Here is a 16,162-nt window from a genome sequence, read left to right on the forward strand (position 1 = left end):
TTATTTGGACAATGTTTGTCGGGTCTGTGGACCCGATTAATTTATTTCTGCAATGTAATAAATAAACAGGGCTGTGGCAGAGGAGCTGGATGTGGGGAGGACTGTTACTGTCTCTGGTGCCCCCTTAATCTAGAAAATATAAAAGAACAATAATGACAACAGTATGACATAATGACAACAGTATAACAAAAACCTACTTTGCAGGGGAGAAGAAAAAAAGGGAGTGTTCATAGAAAAAGGAGATTGGGTTAGGCAAAATAAATAATACACGTTAAGACAGTCGAATGAAAACATTGTCTGACCCAATGGAGATGTCACAGCTTTTATCAAACATCAAAGACTTGGCATGACATGGTGTGGAATCACAGACCTTACAAACATGCTCCACGAATAAGAGGGACAGGCAGTATATGCATGACATGAGGGTGATAATACCAATGAGGTCCTGAGTAACATAGAGGAAAACGTAAGGAAGACACTGGCATATTTTAAAGGTTATATCAATAAGTAAGAGAGGGAAACATGGATATCACTTTTTGTACACAATAGAAAGGTGCAGAATTGTACAGCTTAAAATGAAGAGCTTGGGGTGTGGAATGCATGTGCTGAGGGTGCGATAGGAGAAAGAGTTGGAGGGTGATTGTGAAGAGCTTTAAGGTACTTGTAGAAATCAAGTAATGGCAGTAACAAGTATGTGTCCGAGCCTCATTACACGACTTCTTTGGAAAGCCAGTATTTCTCCTGCAACAAGCTTGAGACATTAAAATAAGTGATGGCCAAGTGTATTGTTTACTTATGGGAGTAACTTAATACCATTGCTACAGAGAGTAAAAGGGGTCAGAAAGGCAACTTTCCAGTTGGCGTGACAACTTGAAATGCTCTGGCATAATCCCCCAACACACTAAATGTTGTTTCTTGTTTTCTTACGCCAATGTAATCCAACAATGTTCTTTTTTTGTATTAAGTGCATCTGGAAGAACATTGTCGATCTTTTACATGTCGATCTTTTACACTTGTACATTTTAAAACAATACATTCTACACTTGTACATTTTAAGCAATACATTAATAACAATACATTTTAAAACCAATCCCACAAAGTCATTACATTATCCTATAAACATCAATACCTTAAAACAGATAGTATAAAAAAAAGGCTAAACCTCTCTACGCTTAAATACCAAAATGACTGTAACAGGCCGGTTCATCTCTTAAATAACTATTCCTTTGCTGGTGAGATAAGAGACACAATAATTTGCTGTTCTGTTAGTCTATTTATCTTAGCCAACGCCTGTAATCCAACTATTGCTTAGCTTATTTTTCCCAATCAGGAGTACAGTAGCATATCACATGTATTAATTTAAAAGCTGGGGCCACATAGTGATCTGTCTTTTCAGAGTCAGAGCTAGTTGGGCTATATTTGGGCTACTTTCTTGGCTTGATAAGATAGTTAGGTTTCCCTTTCTGAGTATGGTTACAATACAAGCATTATTTTTGGAGAGGTGCAGTATCGCTGACCACATGCAGAGGTCCTCATAAGAAATCATTTCTTATGAGGACCTCTGTGTGTTGTCAGTGGTACTCGTGATGGACCCTGCAGAGTCCTCATAAATAGCCTACCTAAAGTCTCCTCCCAGTTGGCCAGGGAAAGGCAGACGCTTCCTGATCCTGACCCTGAAACCAGTGTCAAGCGATGAGAGAAAGGTCCAGCGGGAACCAGAGGACTCCATTGGATGAGATGCAGTATTTATCTACCCCAAGGGAAGAGAGGTCAGCGATACCGAAATATATAATGGCTTTCTGTCAGATAGAACTGTTAACTTCCCAAACTAATTATATAAATGTGGATAAGAACCATTCTAAACGCTTATGTCTTGGGAAGAAGAAAGCCTCTTTTGAGGTCACAAACTTTCCCAGTGATGAAAGCTCCTATGACTTACACCGAATTAAAAAGGAAACTCTAAACATTAACCACGGAGATTCGAAAATCTTTAATACCTCTGTAAAACAAAACCCTTCATTATATCCTTATAAAACTCCTTTAAGAAGTTAAATAAGGATAGAAATAAAGTTAATAATGATATTGTCATGAAAAGAAGTCATTTGAACATTGTGGACTCCAGGTGACGAAGAAGAGATAAACAGAGGCATAAAACCGCAGTATACAGTGAATTCTTGTTAATGACCCACACCTGAGAGGTACTAGAAGGTATTTAAATGCCCTTCAAGCTGTGGACCATTCGAAGCAGTTAGAGACGGAATAGTAGTGAGAGCTGTGAGCGGCCGTTGTTGAATGCAGGAGACGCCAGACCACGATCAGTGTGGATGTGGAGGCGGGTCATCAGAGCAGGAGCTCTGATCTGCAGAGGCCGTACAGTGGGAAGCAGTGCTGTGATAGACTGGTTCTTCAGAGAGAGAAAAGACTCGCTAAAATGCTTGTTCGCCAAGTATCAAAGGGGCAGAGCATGCAAACGCTAGCCTAATACCGAACTGATATTAAGGAGCTGAATGAACAAAGCAGAAACATTGTGACCATAAGGAAAGGTTATGGTTATTGTTACAATGATCAAGTGAAGAATAAATATAAAAGGGGGGCAAGACTTGAACAAGTTAACCCGAACTATCATTGCCAAAGCCAAGAGGGAGTGATATTAAAGAAAACGAACAATAAACCCCATTATCCAAGCCAAGAGAAAGTGGTTCTTAAGCAAGCTCCTTTCTACCAGCAATTTAGAGACAGAGTAATAAAACACCCGAATGACTATGAACAATATTGCTTAAGACAAAGAAGAACAAATGTGATAAATGAAGATTGTTCACAATGGTTTGTTGAAAAAAAGGGGAAACAAGAGCGGTGGGAAGGCTGCCTTTCTAGTATCAAGTATTCTGAGGGAGTGGAGCATAATCGGCATTGCATGGAGCAATCACAAGTGTGTAATAAAATAAACAGCACTAGTGTGGTTCTTATTTTCCATGAGAAGATTCCTAAATTTGATGTCGTGAAAGAAAGAGACGTGTATAATTTGTTGGAAACTTACCTTTACCACAGAAGTACTTGCAGTTAACAGTTCTGGCCTTGCAGGAGGGTACACCAGGTCAGAGGACAGTGTAGCCTTTTTGTTCTGTTCTGGCAGAAGAGTACACCAGAGCAGAGAACTTTGTAGCAATAAGCTTGGCAGGTGAGTAGACCAGGCGGAAGTTGAAGTATCGTAAAGAAGAAGAGGCAGAACCACTAATATGGTTATGTGAATTGTACAGAATCATCCTAACAAAAACATATACCACTGAAGCAAGTGTTGTATGAACTGCTGCAGAATTATCCAACATTGATGAAACAGGTGTTTTTCGTGAACTGTTGTAGAATAATCTTAACAAAGACATTTCTTTTGTTGATTCTAACGAAACAAGAAACCATTCTTGGTTTAGGAGAAGAAGTTGCTTCAAGCTCTCTTGTCAAAAGTGAAAAGAGAAAAACCTTGTGGAATACTTTAGAACTGTTGGTTGAGTTCACGTTGGAACAAGCAGAACTATATTAGAACTTTTGTTAAGTTGAACCAAAAGAACTGAGTTAGAACGTTATAAGACAGGATTTCCTTATTCTGTTGAATAGAATCCTGCTTGAATCTGGGGAAGGGGAATTCCCCCAGGTTGGAAGGAGAAACAGTTATTGGATTGTGGGTCTGTTATATATGTTCATGTTGATTTGCCATGTATTACTTTAATGAATTGTTGTTTGTGTAAACCCAAGTTTATTTGGGTTGGCCGTGTAACCAGAGGCTGTATGTATTTCAGGTTAAGAAAGTTTGGCTGGCAAACCTTGCGTTTGTTTAGGGAATCGCTGCGCGAGGGACGCGCTGAGGGAGATGGTATGCTCCACCTGCAGGGGGAGCGCTGTTGTTTGTGAGGTGATTCTACCTCAGCAGAGACTAGAGCTCCCCTGCAGCGGTGAGGGGAGGGGGTGTTGGAAGATTCCCTGTGGGAATAATCCAGGGAGAGAGCGTGAAGAGAGAGCCTACAGGGAATCCCCAGGGTCGAGGGAGAGGCGTTTGGTCATAGACCTGTGAGATTTAAGCTAGCTGGTGCTGCCTCAGTACCAGCACTGCTCCGAGGGACCGAGCCCAGGTCTTTTTCCCTTTTCCGTGCTGGCGCCTTATGGTGAGAGAGAGCCTAGCGAGTTCCTTCCACTGCTGGTTCAAGGCAGCCAGGTAGGAAGGGAAAAGTCTTTTTGAGAGGAGCAAGTTTTTATACCACCCGGGTGCTGCATTTCCACTAGATCGCATTCACAGACAGGCAGGCTGGCGCAATGTTGGCGCGCTCTGATTAGCCTGTTTACCGGAGACAGGCGTATGGTGGTGGATTCGCCTCAGAGAAATATAACAGAGGTTAACCCCCCCCCCCCCAAGCAGGTAAAGAATGCCATAACACCTCCCCCCCGGGTTACGTGAGTTGGTATACAGCCACCCGACACCAAGTGCAAGAGTGGGAGAGAGCAGTCTCAGACCCTGCGTTAGTGCCCCCCCCCCCCTCTCAATCCTGCCACAAGTGTTCGCACGAGGCCCTGTTGGCCCCGGGGGGTTTGGTTAGTGTGGTTGCTCCCAGAAAAAAGGGCCCAAACCTCCTGAGCCTTGTCCCGCTGATGGGAAGGCTTGCTGGGCAATGTCCCCTCACAGTTCAAGTTCTGACAGAACCAAGGGGGCGCATTGTCTGTGTGGTCAGTTCCCCACGTTGGGAAGGGAGCGCTGGGTGACACTGAGGGGCGAATTACGAAAAAAAGAACAAAACGGGAGGCCGGAGGTGCCCAGCCCTGGGTTTACTAAGTTGGCCTGATAGGGGGCAGCTCACAATGTACTGCACATGGTAGTGCCTAGGAATTTTCGGCTTGGGGCACAGTATGTTCCATTAGTGACAGGACGCATACGCCATCTTACCAGGAGTTAGTGGTGGTTACGGAAACCATGCTTAGCAGTCTGTTTTGGATGGTCGTAGTACATGGGCCAAAGTGCCTGGTAGTAGAAAGCAGCAACAATTAATTCAGGGGCGCAGGTGTTGCCTCTGGTCACTCTCAAACAGAAAGGAGGCTCTTACTCACATGCTCTAAGGCAATGATGAAGAAACTCTTCCCAGGGGACGCTATGGATGTTATTTAATTAATTATTTACCAACTGTAAAGGAACTTGTTCCAGGTGACCGCCATGGATGTCATTTAATTATTTATTTACCAACTGTGACGGAACTCGCCCAAGGGAACCAACTAGAGGATACATAGATGTTTATTTGCCTTATGTATTACAAGTGCCCACAGGGATAATGGACTGATTTATGTGTTGAGTTAACAATAAGGAGCTGGTTTTACCTTGTCTGGTTTTATTTAAAAAAGGCTGTTAAGCTTGTCAAACGAAATAAGGCAATGACTGCGTATTTAACCAGGTACTCACGAATTACTGTGGGCTCCGACACACACCAAGGTCTGCCATAAGCCATCTTTTAGGGGCCTTCAATCTCCCTTCCCCCCCTGGGTTTCCGTTCTCACATGTGTGTGGTAAGGTACAAGTATCCCATGCTCCGGACTCCTACAGGTTGCTGCTCACCCCCTCTTTCATAAACACAGGGAGAAACACCTTACATATGTAGAAGTGTGAGGGTCAGAAACCTTTCGTTAGCGTCTCCTTTAGTTTATTGTAGGCAGGGATATCCTCATCAGGGTAGGGATAGTGAGGCTTTTATCCAACCTTCTAAGTTAATAAAATGGCATCTTTTGAAAAATGTTAACAGCGTTTTCCGCCTCACATTTCTCTCCCCTCACAAACTGCACCTATCAAATAATAAAATGCTTGCAACGCTCAGGTTCCAGGGTTTTCATTTCTGCCTAATGTTTTCATTGTTGGAAAAAACGTTTGTGCTCTCACTCTATGTTGTTCAAGCATTTCCATCTCTGTTGGAGGGATAGAAATTAAAAACAGCATCATGGGGTTATGAATGACCTGGTTATGCATTGTGCATTCCCCTGCTCGTGATCAAAACATGATGTATGCACATTTCAAAGCACATCCAGTTTCTGAATTTGGGATGCAATTTGAAATGGGTAGTAATGCCCTTTGTCCTACTGCTTTGTGCAATTGCATAAAACGTGCCGCAAACGGTATCAGAATGTGTTCATCTATGACTATGAAGAAATGTCAGACTTCTTTTGAGGACACAGGTCACTCCCCCCTTGTGCGGTCGCTCTGTCCCCTTGCGTGGGCTCCTCCCCCAACCTTGTGCGGTGGCTCCGTCACCTCACCCAGCCTTGCGTGGTGGCTCTCCTCCCTCCCCCAGACCCTTGCGCGGTGTCTCCTCCCTCCCATTTGAACTGCCACTGTTGCTGGTCTAGCCTAGCTTTCATGAATTGGATTTTTTTGTTTTTATTTTCTCTCGTGTTGCCATTTATTTCTTATTCCTTCCCTCACCCTCTGGCACTGCCCTTCATTCCCCCCCAGCCTATCCGTTCTTCCCTGTGCTGTCATTCCTCACACTTTCCCTCCATGCTAAATGTAAAATGCAATAAACTACAAATGCAAAAACTATTGGAATTGCCAATGCTCGTTTATTTTTTAGAGAACTTTTTAATCTTAGATAACCATGTTGCATTATTAGTTTTCAAGTTATGCACAGAAACTTTGGAATACTGGCAAGCAAATAAGTTGCCCTACAATATACAAGTGCGTATAACAGCACGCATTGCGCGAAATGTAATAAAATGGTATTTTAACAGATCTGTACACTTCAAATAAAAAAGTTGTATATAGGAGGCATGCAGTTTTAACATACAATAGAATAAATCAACTTTTAACATACATTTTACAGAATTAAATTAAAAAGAGCATCAACATAATGAAAGATGTATGGTCCCATTGCAGAGATGGTGCTAATGGTAAAATAAGTGATATTTGAAATACCTCCTATTTCTAGAATACCACCTACTAACAGGTTGGGATCGGATTATCGCTGTATGCATAGAAAGTACTGCATGGGGTAAATAACCTATATTTACCAGATTCAGTACTTCCTGTTTACCCATTGCTGTAAATAGCTCATGTGGATCTGAAAATGTACTAAGTTTCGTTCTAAAAATAGTTTTTCAAATACCACTGTGTTTACTAATACCACTATACCTGTAAAGAGGCCATTAGCCCAAGTCAACAATGACCTCAGCCTAAACAAAAAATGTACTTCTCGGAAAACAGCAAAGTGACAAGAAACATTGTAACTATCAACACACAGAAAAAGAGAAGGCAGCAGTCAACCAGCCTTGCGATTTTATTCAGTGTATCCTTTTAGGACTCAAAAAGGTACAAACGATGTAGTATGCCATTATAGAATTTGGAAAAACGAATCACCTTGTATTCTAAGAAGTCCAACATAACTTAACATAAGTTACCAATTTGTCTTTCAGAAAGCACAATCTCTGAAGTATGTCTGGAAAAAATTAACAGCCAGAAGGAAAATGATATCGAAGCCGAAATATCAATGAAACAGAAGCAGCACAGGGACAAACAGTAGAGTAATGAAACGGGTACTGTTTTATGCTTGACTTTGTGGAAAAAAGACCAAGTCACATATTGAAAACAATCCCTCATTTAAAAAAAATAAGCATCACTGCAAGTACATGAGAATAGAATTTAGAAGCATCATAAAGTTCTGTTGCGGATGTGTGATTGGTACTGGCAAAAGCTAAAATACTAACAATAACATTATCAGCAAATACATGATTGCAAACTAGTTTCTTTAACTATAGTTTACCTTAAATTGTTTTACAATTTATGACGGCTTTTACATTTTTCAGAAGCCTTTTTGGTATTGGACAATCAGAATACATTGAATATATGGCCTGGGCTCCCACCGGATTCTTAAAAGGGTCTTTGGAATAGTTGGGCGTACATTTTACAGAATGGTTGATTGCAGATATCCTGCACTTCTGAATTTTACCATACGGACCAAGTACAGTTTATAATACAAATAAGAAAGCAATGAAAATCGAGAGTGGAGTAGGAACCTGGAAGGGATATTCTCTCACTTCTACTAAGTAGGCAGCTGAAAAAGGAACAGTAGGTTCTTGCAAATAATAGAAATGACAAAAATATGGCATTTGTAGGTTTTCCATGAAAATGAAAATGTTTTTGCTGTTAAACACACGGAGAGCCATTAGGATGTAAAGGTCTTCTTGTTTTGGGCGTATGTATGTATGTACACCAATTTGGAGATGAGAGGGCAGAAGTCCTACCCTCGGGAAAAGATTTATTTTGAGCTCTGCCACGTTGCGCCTCTGGTGTGGGGGTCTTTCACTCAAACGTCCAAAGGCACTTTTTTTTTGTAAAATGACATTCAATGTTACATATTTATAATTTGACATTTCAAGGACATGTAATTCAATATTATCATAGATTCACTAGAACCAACACAAAAACCTGCTCTGGCATCATTGGTAGTCTGTTAAAGAACTCTGGTGATGCAGTTTGGCATCTATTCTGCATCTTTATTGGTTCTGGCATCATGGCTGGTATCCTCACTATGCTCTCTACATCAGATTCATATTCCCCTCTGTTCCAGTACGTTGATTTGAGCTGAACCAAATCCTATAGATTTTCTGTTCTAAAACCAGGACTGGACCGCTCCCATTTTTATTCTGGTAGCAGCATTTGTGTTTAGTCACACAATGTAATTCTACCACTTTTTAAGTATTGTGCTTTTGATTTTGTAGCAGTGTCTAAGAAACTCGTCTGTCAAATTCTAGGTTGTTGAAAGACCTGCAGAATGCATTTGTTATAGCTGGTTACATAGCATATTTTCTTTTACTGTACTAGCATGTCCAAATCCCAGCAGAAAGTATTCCTACGAATGGACTGGCAACCATTCAGATTTTAAGTCATTCCAGTAGCATGGATTTTTACTTAAAGGTTTTGCCTAAGTTCTGATATTCTTTTGGTTGTACTCCATCCAGCAGGTGCATTTAACAAAGCACAAACCGACTATTTGTTCAAAATGAAATATGGATTTTGTTGCTTTAACACACGTTGGCACAAGCTATTAATCTAAATAAAAGGATACAAAGTACTGCCCTAGCTCAGGTAGTCTTTTGTTTCACAGTGATCTGCTTGTCTTAACTTGCATGATGGATATTTAAATCTAATAATTCGGCAATGTTGCTGACCTCACAGTTCTCAAGCATTTCTATCAATTCCAGTGTTAGTCTGTGATCTTTTCCATGGGTTACCACCAGAATGTCATAAGCCTCTTTCATGGTCTGTAGTGCTTCAGGCAGCTTGTCGTGAAGGTATTGCAGTTTACCCACTTTCATCATCTGGATAGCCTTGACGGGACACCTTCTCGGTTTATACAATCTGTATGCTTCCAGAGTTCTGCTGCCATACAGAGTAGCCTCCTCAAACAGACCACAATAAATACAGGCATCCATGGCACAGTCAAGAATTGCCACCTGATAAACGTTTAAGTCTGGTAGGCGGTCCACATTATAATTCAAAATTGCCCGACACACAGCAAGGCTCTGTTCCCACTCCCCTTTAAGCTGCAATTCCAGGGCTTTAGATTGTGCCTTTTTTGTTTCTGCTAGTGCTCGTTTGTCTCCAGACTCCATCAAATGATCTTTGTCATGTGTCTCACACCGATAACACTTGCATTCAAAGGAGTACTGGCGCTTTAACTGGCTTTGACGCTCTGTGCTGGGCATCATACCGTTAGTGTAGCTTGTAGTGAGCTCTTCTCCTGCTTGGATCTCTCTGGCTGCACGGAGGAGGAGATGTTTTCCCTCAAAAACAATGACACAGTTCGGGTCACAGTCGTGGTTCAAAAGCGACATACTGGGATAGAGGCCCGCACCAAGATCCTGCATTTCTGCGTTACAGATGGAGAAGGTATTGCAGGCCACTTTTGCAAATAGTTCAAAAAAGTTAACGTCAGCAGAGAGGTGTAAAGGACTTGGAATTTCCGCTTTCAGATACAGCTGTAACATTACAACGAGTTGGCTGAAGCCTTCTCTCATTTCATCGTTGAGTTCTGTAATGTTAGCCTGTAGTTCAGATATAGAGTAGAGCTCTTCTGAAGGACAATGTGATTTCTTAAGTAGCTTGAAAATAGCCCTAGCGACAAGCCGGACAGTTTCTAAAGGCCTTTCGGGTTGAATGCTTTTCAGACACTTGCATTCTCTCCGGTGGTCTGGCCATGCTTCTCTCTGGCACCGTAAGCCACAATATTTGACAAATTTACAGCCGGAGCATCGCAGTAGGCGTTCTGGCAATTCAAGGCAGAAGTCGCATGCCTGGCGCCCACCACTTTTGCATACGGTGTATACGTACGGCGTTGCTCTGTAGAGGAGATCTCCTGCAAGCAGGTGTACAGTAGCCCTGAGCCCATTCCCCTTGTTCGGGCTCTGGAACTTTCCAAATTTGCAATTCGCCATGGGCGGGCAGATTATATTTTCCTTTGCAGGTTGGTGCCAAAATATACCGCCTTACATTGAGGATTCACACCAGGTGCGCAGCTGCAGACAAGTGGTTGTTCAGGTTTATTGGTAAATCACTTCTGCAGGCACAAACGCAGAAAAGTTAGCAAACCCACAAACAAGCCCTAGGGATTCCTCACTGCATCGTTTCAATTGCTCCCAGTGTTGGAGCTTGGTCCATAGGGAGGGGCTGCAGCAGCAGTCCGTCTTCGATGATTATTGGTACTATCTGCGATCCAAGATGGCTGCTGCAATCTCTCAGAGTTATGAGAAATAAGGGTGCCCATGAACGTTTTATATTGTGAAATATGGAGAAGAGCCCCGGTGTAGTACAAGACCAAGTCCAATGAGGCGGGTACACCACAGAATTAATAAATGTAGACGTTTAGAAACGCTGATGCAATAATGAAAAATCTACCACATTTGTAATGAGTAGATGCAGCAAGTTAAAACATACTCACTTTTAGAACTCCAACTCAGAAACATAGCAATTGAAATAAATACAGTGTAGCTTATATTCTTTAATTATTTGTTGTGGCTGAAGACCCCTCCAGAATGTATTTTTTAACGGGTTGCAAGTGTAGTCCTTTGCTTATGTCTACAAGCACGTTTGTTTTATCGGTTGATATGCAGGCATGTAATCCACTGGCTATGCCTTCATGTCTGAAGTAGGCAATTCTGTTAGTCCCGACTCCCGCTGAAATATGGTTTAAACAACGAAAATAGTGAGCTCTTCTGTGGGACCGCAGGTCCATCAGCCAATAGGTAACTGACTGTACATTAGAGTCAGCTTCTCTGAGTGGTCACATTTTCCTGTTCTGTAATGACGTATCCAGGTGCCACGCCCACCACTTCTCCAGAGCTACTGTCTCCTAGTGTGCGGCATTGGTTTTCGCCCGTCCAGCTGCGTAGCCCTGAAGATCCGCAAGATGGCGGCCGCTGACGGCGACGATTCTCTGTACCCTATTGCAGTACTAATTGACGAACTTCGCAACGAAGACGTGCAGGTGAGTTTAGAGAAGAGAAGACGTTCCTTGGAGACTCGAGTGCTCACCTAACGGCCACGACCAATAGATACATTGCACGAAGAGACTAGCATCAAGAAAAGGGTTGCAGCTGGAGGGTGCCAACGTGTTTGTTAGCAAGCCTTAACAGCGGTAGACGGTAACATTATTGGAATGGGATTGTGACAGCAGGTGTGTGGAGGTGAAGGGAGATGGGATGGTAACGCGGGAACGTGACGTAAGAAGAATGACAGCTCGAATGTTTACAGGACAGTGAGATAGATGCCAGTGAGTGGAAGGTGACATCCTCACATTTTGGATCTTCTTGTGGTGAATAGGTATGGTCTACTATAAGTTGCCTAACGACGAGTATTCTTCGAAGTGCTGGGTGACATCAGTGCCCCCTGTTGGCTGCACACTGGTCAACGTGACTAGTTTTCGTAACTCTAAATGCGATCAACTGGGAGCATTCTAATGGAACTGTCGTTTTGCCAGTGCTAGATGATCTCTGAGTTTGCCAGCTTTGGCACTGCTTACACGAAGGTGGCTTTAGTGTGTTTCGAGGCGTTTTATGGCTCAGAAATGCGAGTTAACCAACACTTGTTTATATATCATTAGACATATAGTCTGAGATCGGTGTGCATGTATGTTGTGTTTGTGTGTTGATATATATTCTTCACAACTTTTTTTAAACCCAGCAATCCCACTTCTATATCCATCAAGTAATCTGCCTTGTTGCAATGCAGTCACACGGGTCAACCTGCTTGAATCTTTGTGAGAGTTTGATGACAGTCGAAATGGCATTCTTGCCGCCGCCCCTCACTAATGATCGCCTCTCTCTTATACGTGAATAAAGACCGTTCTTACCTCTTGAAAAGTCCTCCAATACAGTATTTTCTGCACACGGCGAATATGTGATCTCGGGGACGCTGCACCCAGGCCAATGTTTATACAGTTGCCGAGGGAGCTCCTATTTTAAATCAACAAGACGAGTTGAGAATGAAGTTGCATCCAGGTGAGAGTGAGCAAGTGTCGTTCATGGATGAGCAGGTCCCTTGGGGAAATTGTGGTACATTATCCATAAGCATTTGGAAAGCAGTTGGGAATACTAAACAAACATTTTCTTTCCGCAGGGTATCCTACGAATTGGGAGCAAGATGCAAAGAGTGCTAATTACTTTTTGTGAATTGAGTTTACAGATTTGCTTAATGACATGATTGGAATGGATGTGATCGGACCAATTGAGAGTTCTGAATGGGTTCACCCTGTGGTTTTAACAAAAAGTCAGGTGACGGACAGAGGCTGTCTGTGGACTTGCACTTGCATGGTCTCAATTAGTTTGTGGTAGTAGATTGCTGTCCATTACGAAATTTACAGGATTTGCTTGCGTTGCTGGGGGAACCCAAAATCTGACTAGTACCTATCGCCAGATATGATTCATCGAAGTTAAGTGCACGAGGTAATTGCATTACGCACGGTGATATGTTGGTGTCTCCATCTTCATTAAAGTCAAAACTTGTGAACTGGTCTCACCAGGGCCATTCTGGGCATTAATGGCCGGCCAGGCATGGATGCTGATGTAGAAAATACGATAAGAACCTAGCTAATTTATTTATCGACAAGTCAGTTATTTCCCAGGGATGCCCCATGACTCCTCTTGGTTTACTTATTCTCCACACCTTGGCAAAAAGTAGCAATTCGACTTTTCGGGTTCTTCCTGAAGATTGCATATTTCTGTTGTTCATGGTGGATTATTATTGTAGATGGTCGATTGTCTAACCCATGGTGGAGGTGAACGTTGCTGTTCAGTTGAATTCCTGAAGAGAGCGTTAACTAAGGGATACTGTGAAGGGTAAAAAATGAGAGACAGACACAAGGTTGCATTCTCGGTTATATTCTTTATAAAAAAAAAAATGGGTTGGAAAAACGCCTCTCTAGTCATATTTTAAAGAGGAACTTCCCTACCTAGAAATTGAAATTAAGGATCTTGTCAGGATGTCAGTAACTGAAAGCCGTCATTGTGTGCAAAACAATCTATCCTGACCCTCACACTTATAAACCAACAACAAAAGGTGCAAGGAAATGTCTTTAACTTGATGCTAGAAAAAGTGTTCAAAACCGAAATATCGGAATTGTGACTCCTGCAGCAGGAGCTAAACCTAGCTCCTGGGTGGCTGGGAGGTTACTCAGACCAGGAGCTAATTGGCATGATCAGGAGCTACTAAATGTAGTCTCATAAATCTATTTGTAGGTTGTCAAATTAGTGAAAAAGACCCGAGCATGACAAGAGAAATAAAATAAAGATCACAAAACATTCAGATTTTGCTTTGCATTTTTAAGATTAACAAACCAGTGCAGCAAACATTAGTTGAAACCCAGACTTGGAACAGTTGCTAAACCGCATCACTGTCATGTAAAAATGGGACCATTAAAGACTGCCATCAAACTTTCAAAGGTATTAAGTTGCAGTGCAGCAACTCGTCAAATGGGCTCACCCTGACCACAAAAACACAACCGCACTAGCATTTTGACCCATTCCAAGGTTGGATTCTATGGCAATCTAGCATAACGTGATGACAATATCTTGTGCATTGTCTGCACTATTTGTAGACAATACGCTCAAAGAAGAATATAAATGAGAAATAACAAACATGCTAAGCTTTGCCAAGAATTCCTGGGGAAACGCGTGTAGGTTCTGGCGATGCTGCTTCAAGTGCTTTACAGCCATGAATTCTATCCACATCAAGGTCTGCTGTTTAGACCTGCATGCAGGAATATTAACTGAGCAATGCATGCCTTTAAAACAGGAGTCTGCAACCAGTGTCTCTCCTGATGGTTTAGACTACAACTCTCATGACTCCTCACAATTGGTTGAACTGGTTAGGCCTGACAGGGGATATTGACCAAAACATCTGAAGGGCTAAATATTGCAGGCCTCTTCCTTTAAAAGGGCTGTGCTTAGAAACTGTTAAGGGGTAGCTTGTGCTCTTTGTGCAATTACCAAAGCATGTCTTTAACCCACATTGCACATCAGAGCTTTATGTGTTCTGGAACTTAACAGTGTACAATCTCCGTCTCTTGCCATGCTTTTTTTCCCCATCATGTCCTTTTGTAAATGGGTGTCTGTTCAAGATTGGGGCACAGCTGGGAAATGTGTACTCGGATTAGCGGCCTTGTGAACATGCCTGGGGTCAATACAGATTTAAAGAGGCCCAGGGTTATCAGGCAAAGGTGTAACAATCTCACACTTGAGCCCCACAGGACCACAATGCAGAGCTCCGATAAGTCAGTCAGCGCAGCCTGAGTTATGGGGTCAAAATCAGGCTGGTAGAGAACAACCACCATCTGCAGCTGCAGTGTTGTGACAACTTGCTTGTACAGCAAGCATTAAAAGCTAACAAATCGGAGACAGGGACATTATTTTGGAGGACATGGCTGCAGATACTTATTTAAATGAAGGCATTTTATTGTGTTTTCCATTTGCTGAAGGCTTTGTGGGGAGTGTATTTTTATCTGCGTTCCATGGCCCTTCAGCCAATGTCCCTATGCTTCCAAACCCCATTAACAAGCGGCACGGCACTTGCCTACGTTTAGGCCAGCAAAGCTCGTTCATGCCTGTTTCTGCAAGATCTTTTGAAGGCTTTTTTTCTGCAAGACCTTTTGGTAAGGCTTCTATTGGATGATCTGGCGACCCTTCTATAGAATTCGTAAGTCGGTTGAAGGCAAAATGCGTCTTTTTATTAGAGTGCATGCACCACGGTTCCTCTACAGGTCAGGGGCAAATCAATTACGTGTGCCGTAACTGTCTGGCTTCATAACAATGTTTTCAGCACAGTTCCCCTGCCCCTCTCTAAGTCCACCCACTTGGCACATTCACCAATTGGAGCAGTTATCTTTAATTGGGGGTAGGCTCACAGGGCACATGCACATACTTTTACTCAGGTCTGTCACTGACAAGGGCCCGTTCTGTCCTCTGCAGCTCTGCTGCCATCCAGTGAATGCTGGTGCAAATTTCATTGTTGGAGAGTAGGTGCTCATAATGGCTCCTGGAATCACTTGAAAAATTATCAGGCGCTGAATATGTTACACCAGGAGCCAAATAGCACTTGGCGCCCAGTAATTTCGAACCCTGACTCCAACGAAAATGTTCTCCAAGGTAAAGACCCTAAGATCCAAAAGATGGTCCCCTTCCCCTGGATTCTTAAACCGGATGGACAAATGTCTCTTTAGCTAACACTTCCTTGTATCGTCATTGGACTTCCAACGTTCTTGTTTAAATAAAAAAGATCTGTAATAGTCTTTCTGTTAAAGTTCTTGTATCTTTGCAGATTAAATGGTATACTGCCCTGCCAGAAATCTTTATACAATTTTCATCTGCCTGATTTACTCGTCTTCCAGGCCTTCTCATTAGGTCTTTCCGATCACCTGGTGTACTCTCCTGCCAGGAATCTTTGTACAATTTCAAATGCCTGGTATACTTGCCTGCTAGGACTTATGTGTTTCACAGTTCCTTGATACCACTTCAGCATATACCATGGTATGCTTGGTAATAGTTGCTGAAATGTACTTGCTCAAACCTCTCCCCCACATTGGCACCTCATACATCTGTATTTGTTTGGGGTTTGTCTTTATACTTTGTCTTTTCTGCATTCAAACATTCTTTC

General features: G+C 42.5%; 2 protein-coding genes across 7 annotated transcripts in view; one reads left to right on the forward strand and one right to left on the reverse strand.

Annotated features, from left to right (window-relative positions):
- Window positions 1–7,277: 7,277 nt before the first annotated feature.
- On the reverse strand, window positions 7,278–10,701 carry LOC138528618 (histone-lysine N-methyltransferase SMYD3-like). The gene has a single exon (XM_069640424.1). It carries the CDS (start codon window positions 10,450–10,452, stop codon window positions 9,136–9,138), a length of 1,317 nt encoding a protein of 438 aa, XP_069496525.1. The 5' UTR covers window positions 10,453–10,701; the 3' UTR covers window positions 7,278–9,135.
- Window positions 10,702–11,340: 639 nt separating this feature from the next.
- The window catches only part of LOC138528623 (serine/threonine-protein phosphatase 2A 65 kDa regulatory subunit A alpha isoform), a 1,423,294-nt gene continuing 1,418,472 nt past the window's right edge, over window positions 11,341–16,162 (forward strand). For all 6 annotated transcript variants that reach the window (XM_069640443.1, XM_069640434.1, XM_069640450.1 and 3 more), the window contains exon 1: window positions 11,341–11,501. In XM_069640443.1, the coding sequence (XP_069496544.1) occupies window positions 11,424–11,501 (78 nt within the window). In that variant the 5' untranslated portion in view covers window positions 11,341–11,423. The remainder of the gene's footprint in view (window positions 11,502–16,162) is intronic.

The sequence above is a fragment of the Ambystoma mexicanum genome, chromosome 1q (genome assembly GCF_040938575.1).
Source record: "Ambystoma mexicanum isolate Mex_15411 chromosome 1q, UKY_AmexF1_1, whole genome shotgun sequence".
In the NCBI taxonomy this organism is placed as follows: domain Eukaryota; kingdom Metazoa; phylum Chordata; class Amphibia; order Caudata; family Ambystomatidae; genus Ambystoma; species Ambystoma mexicanum.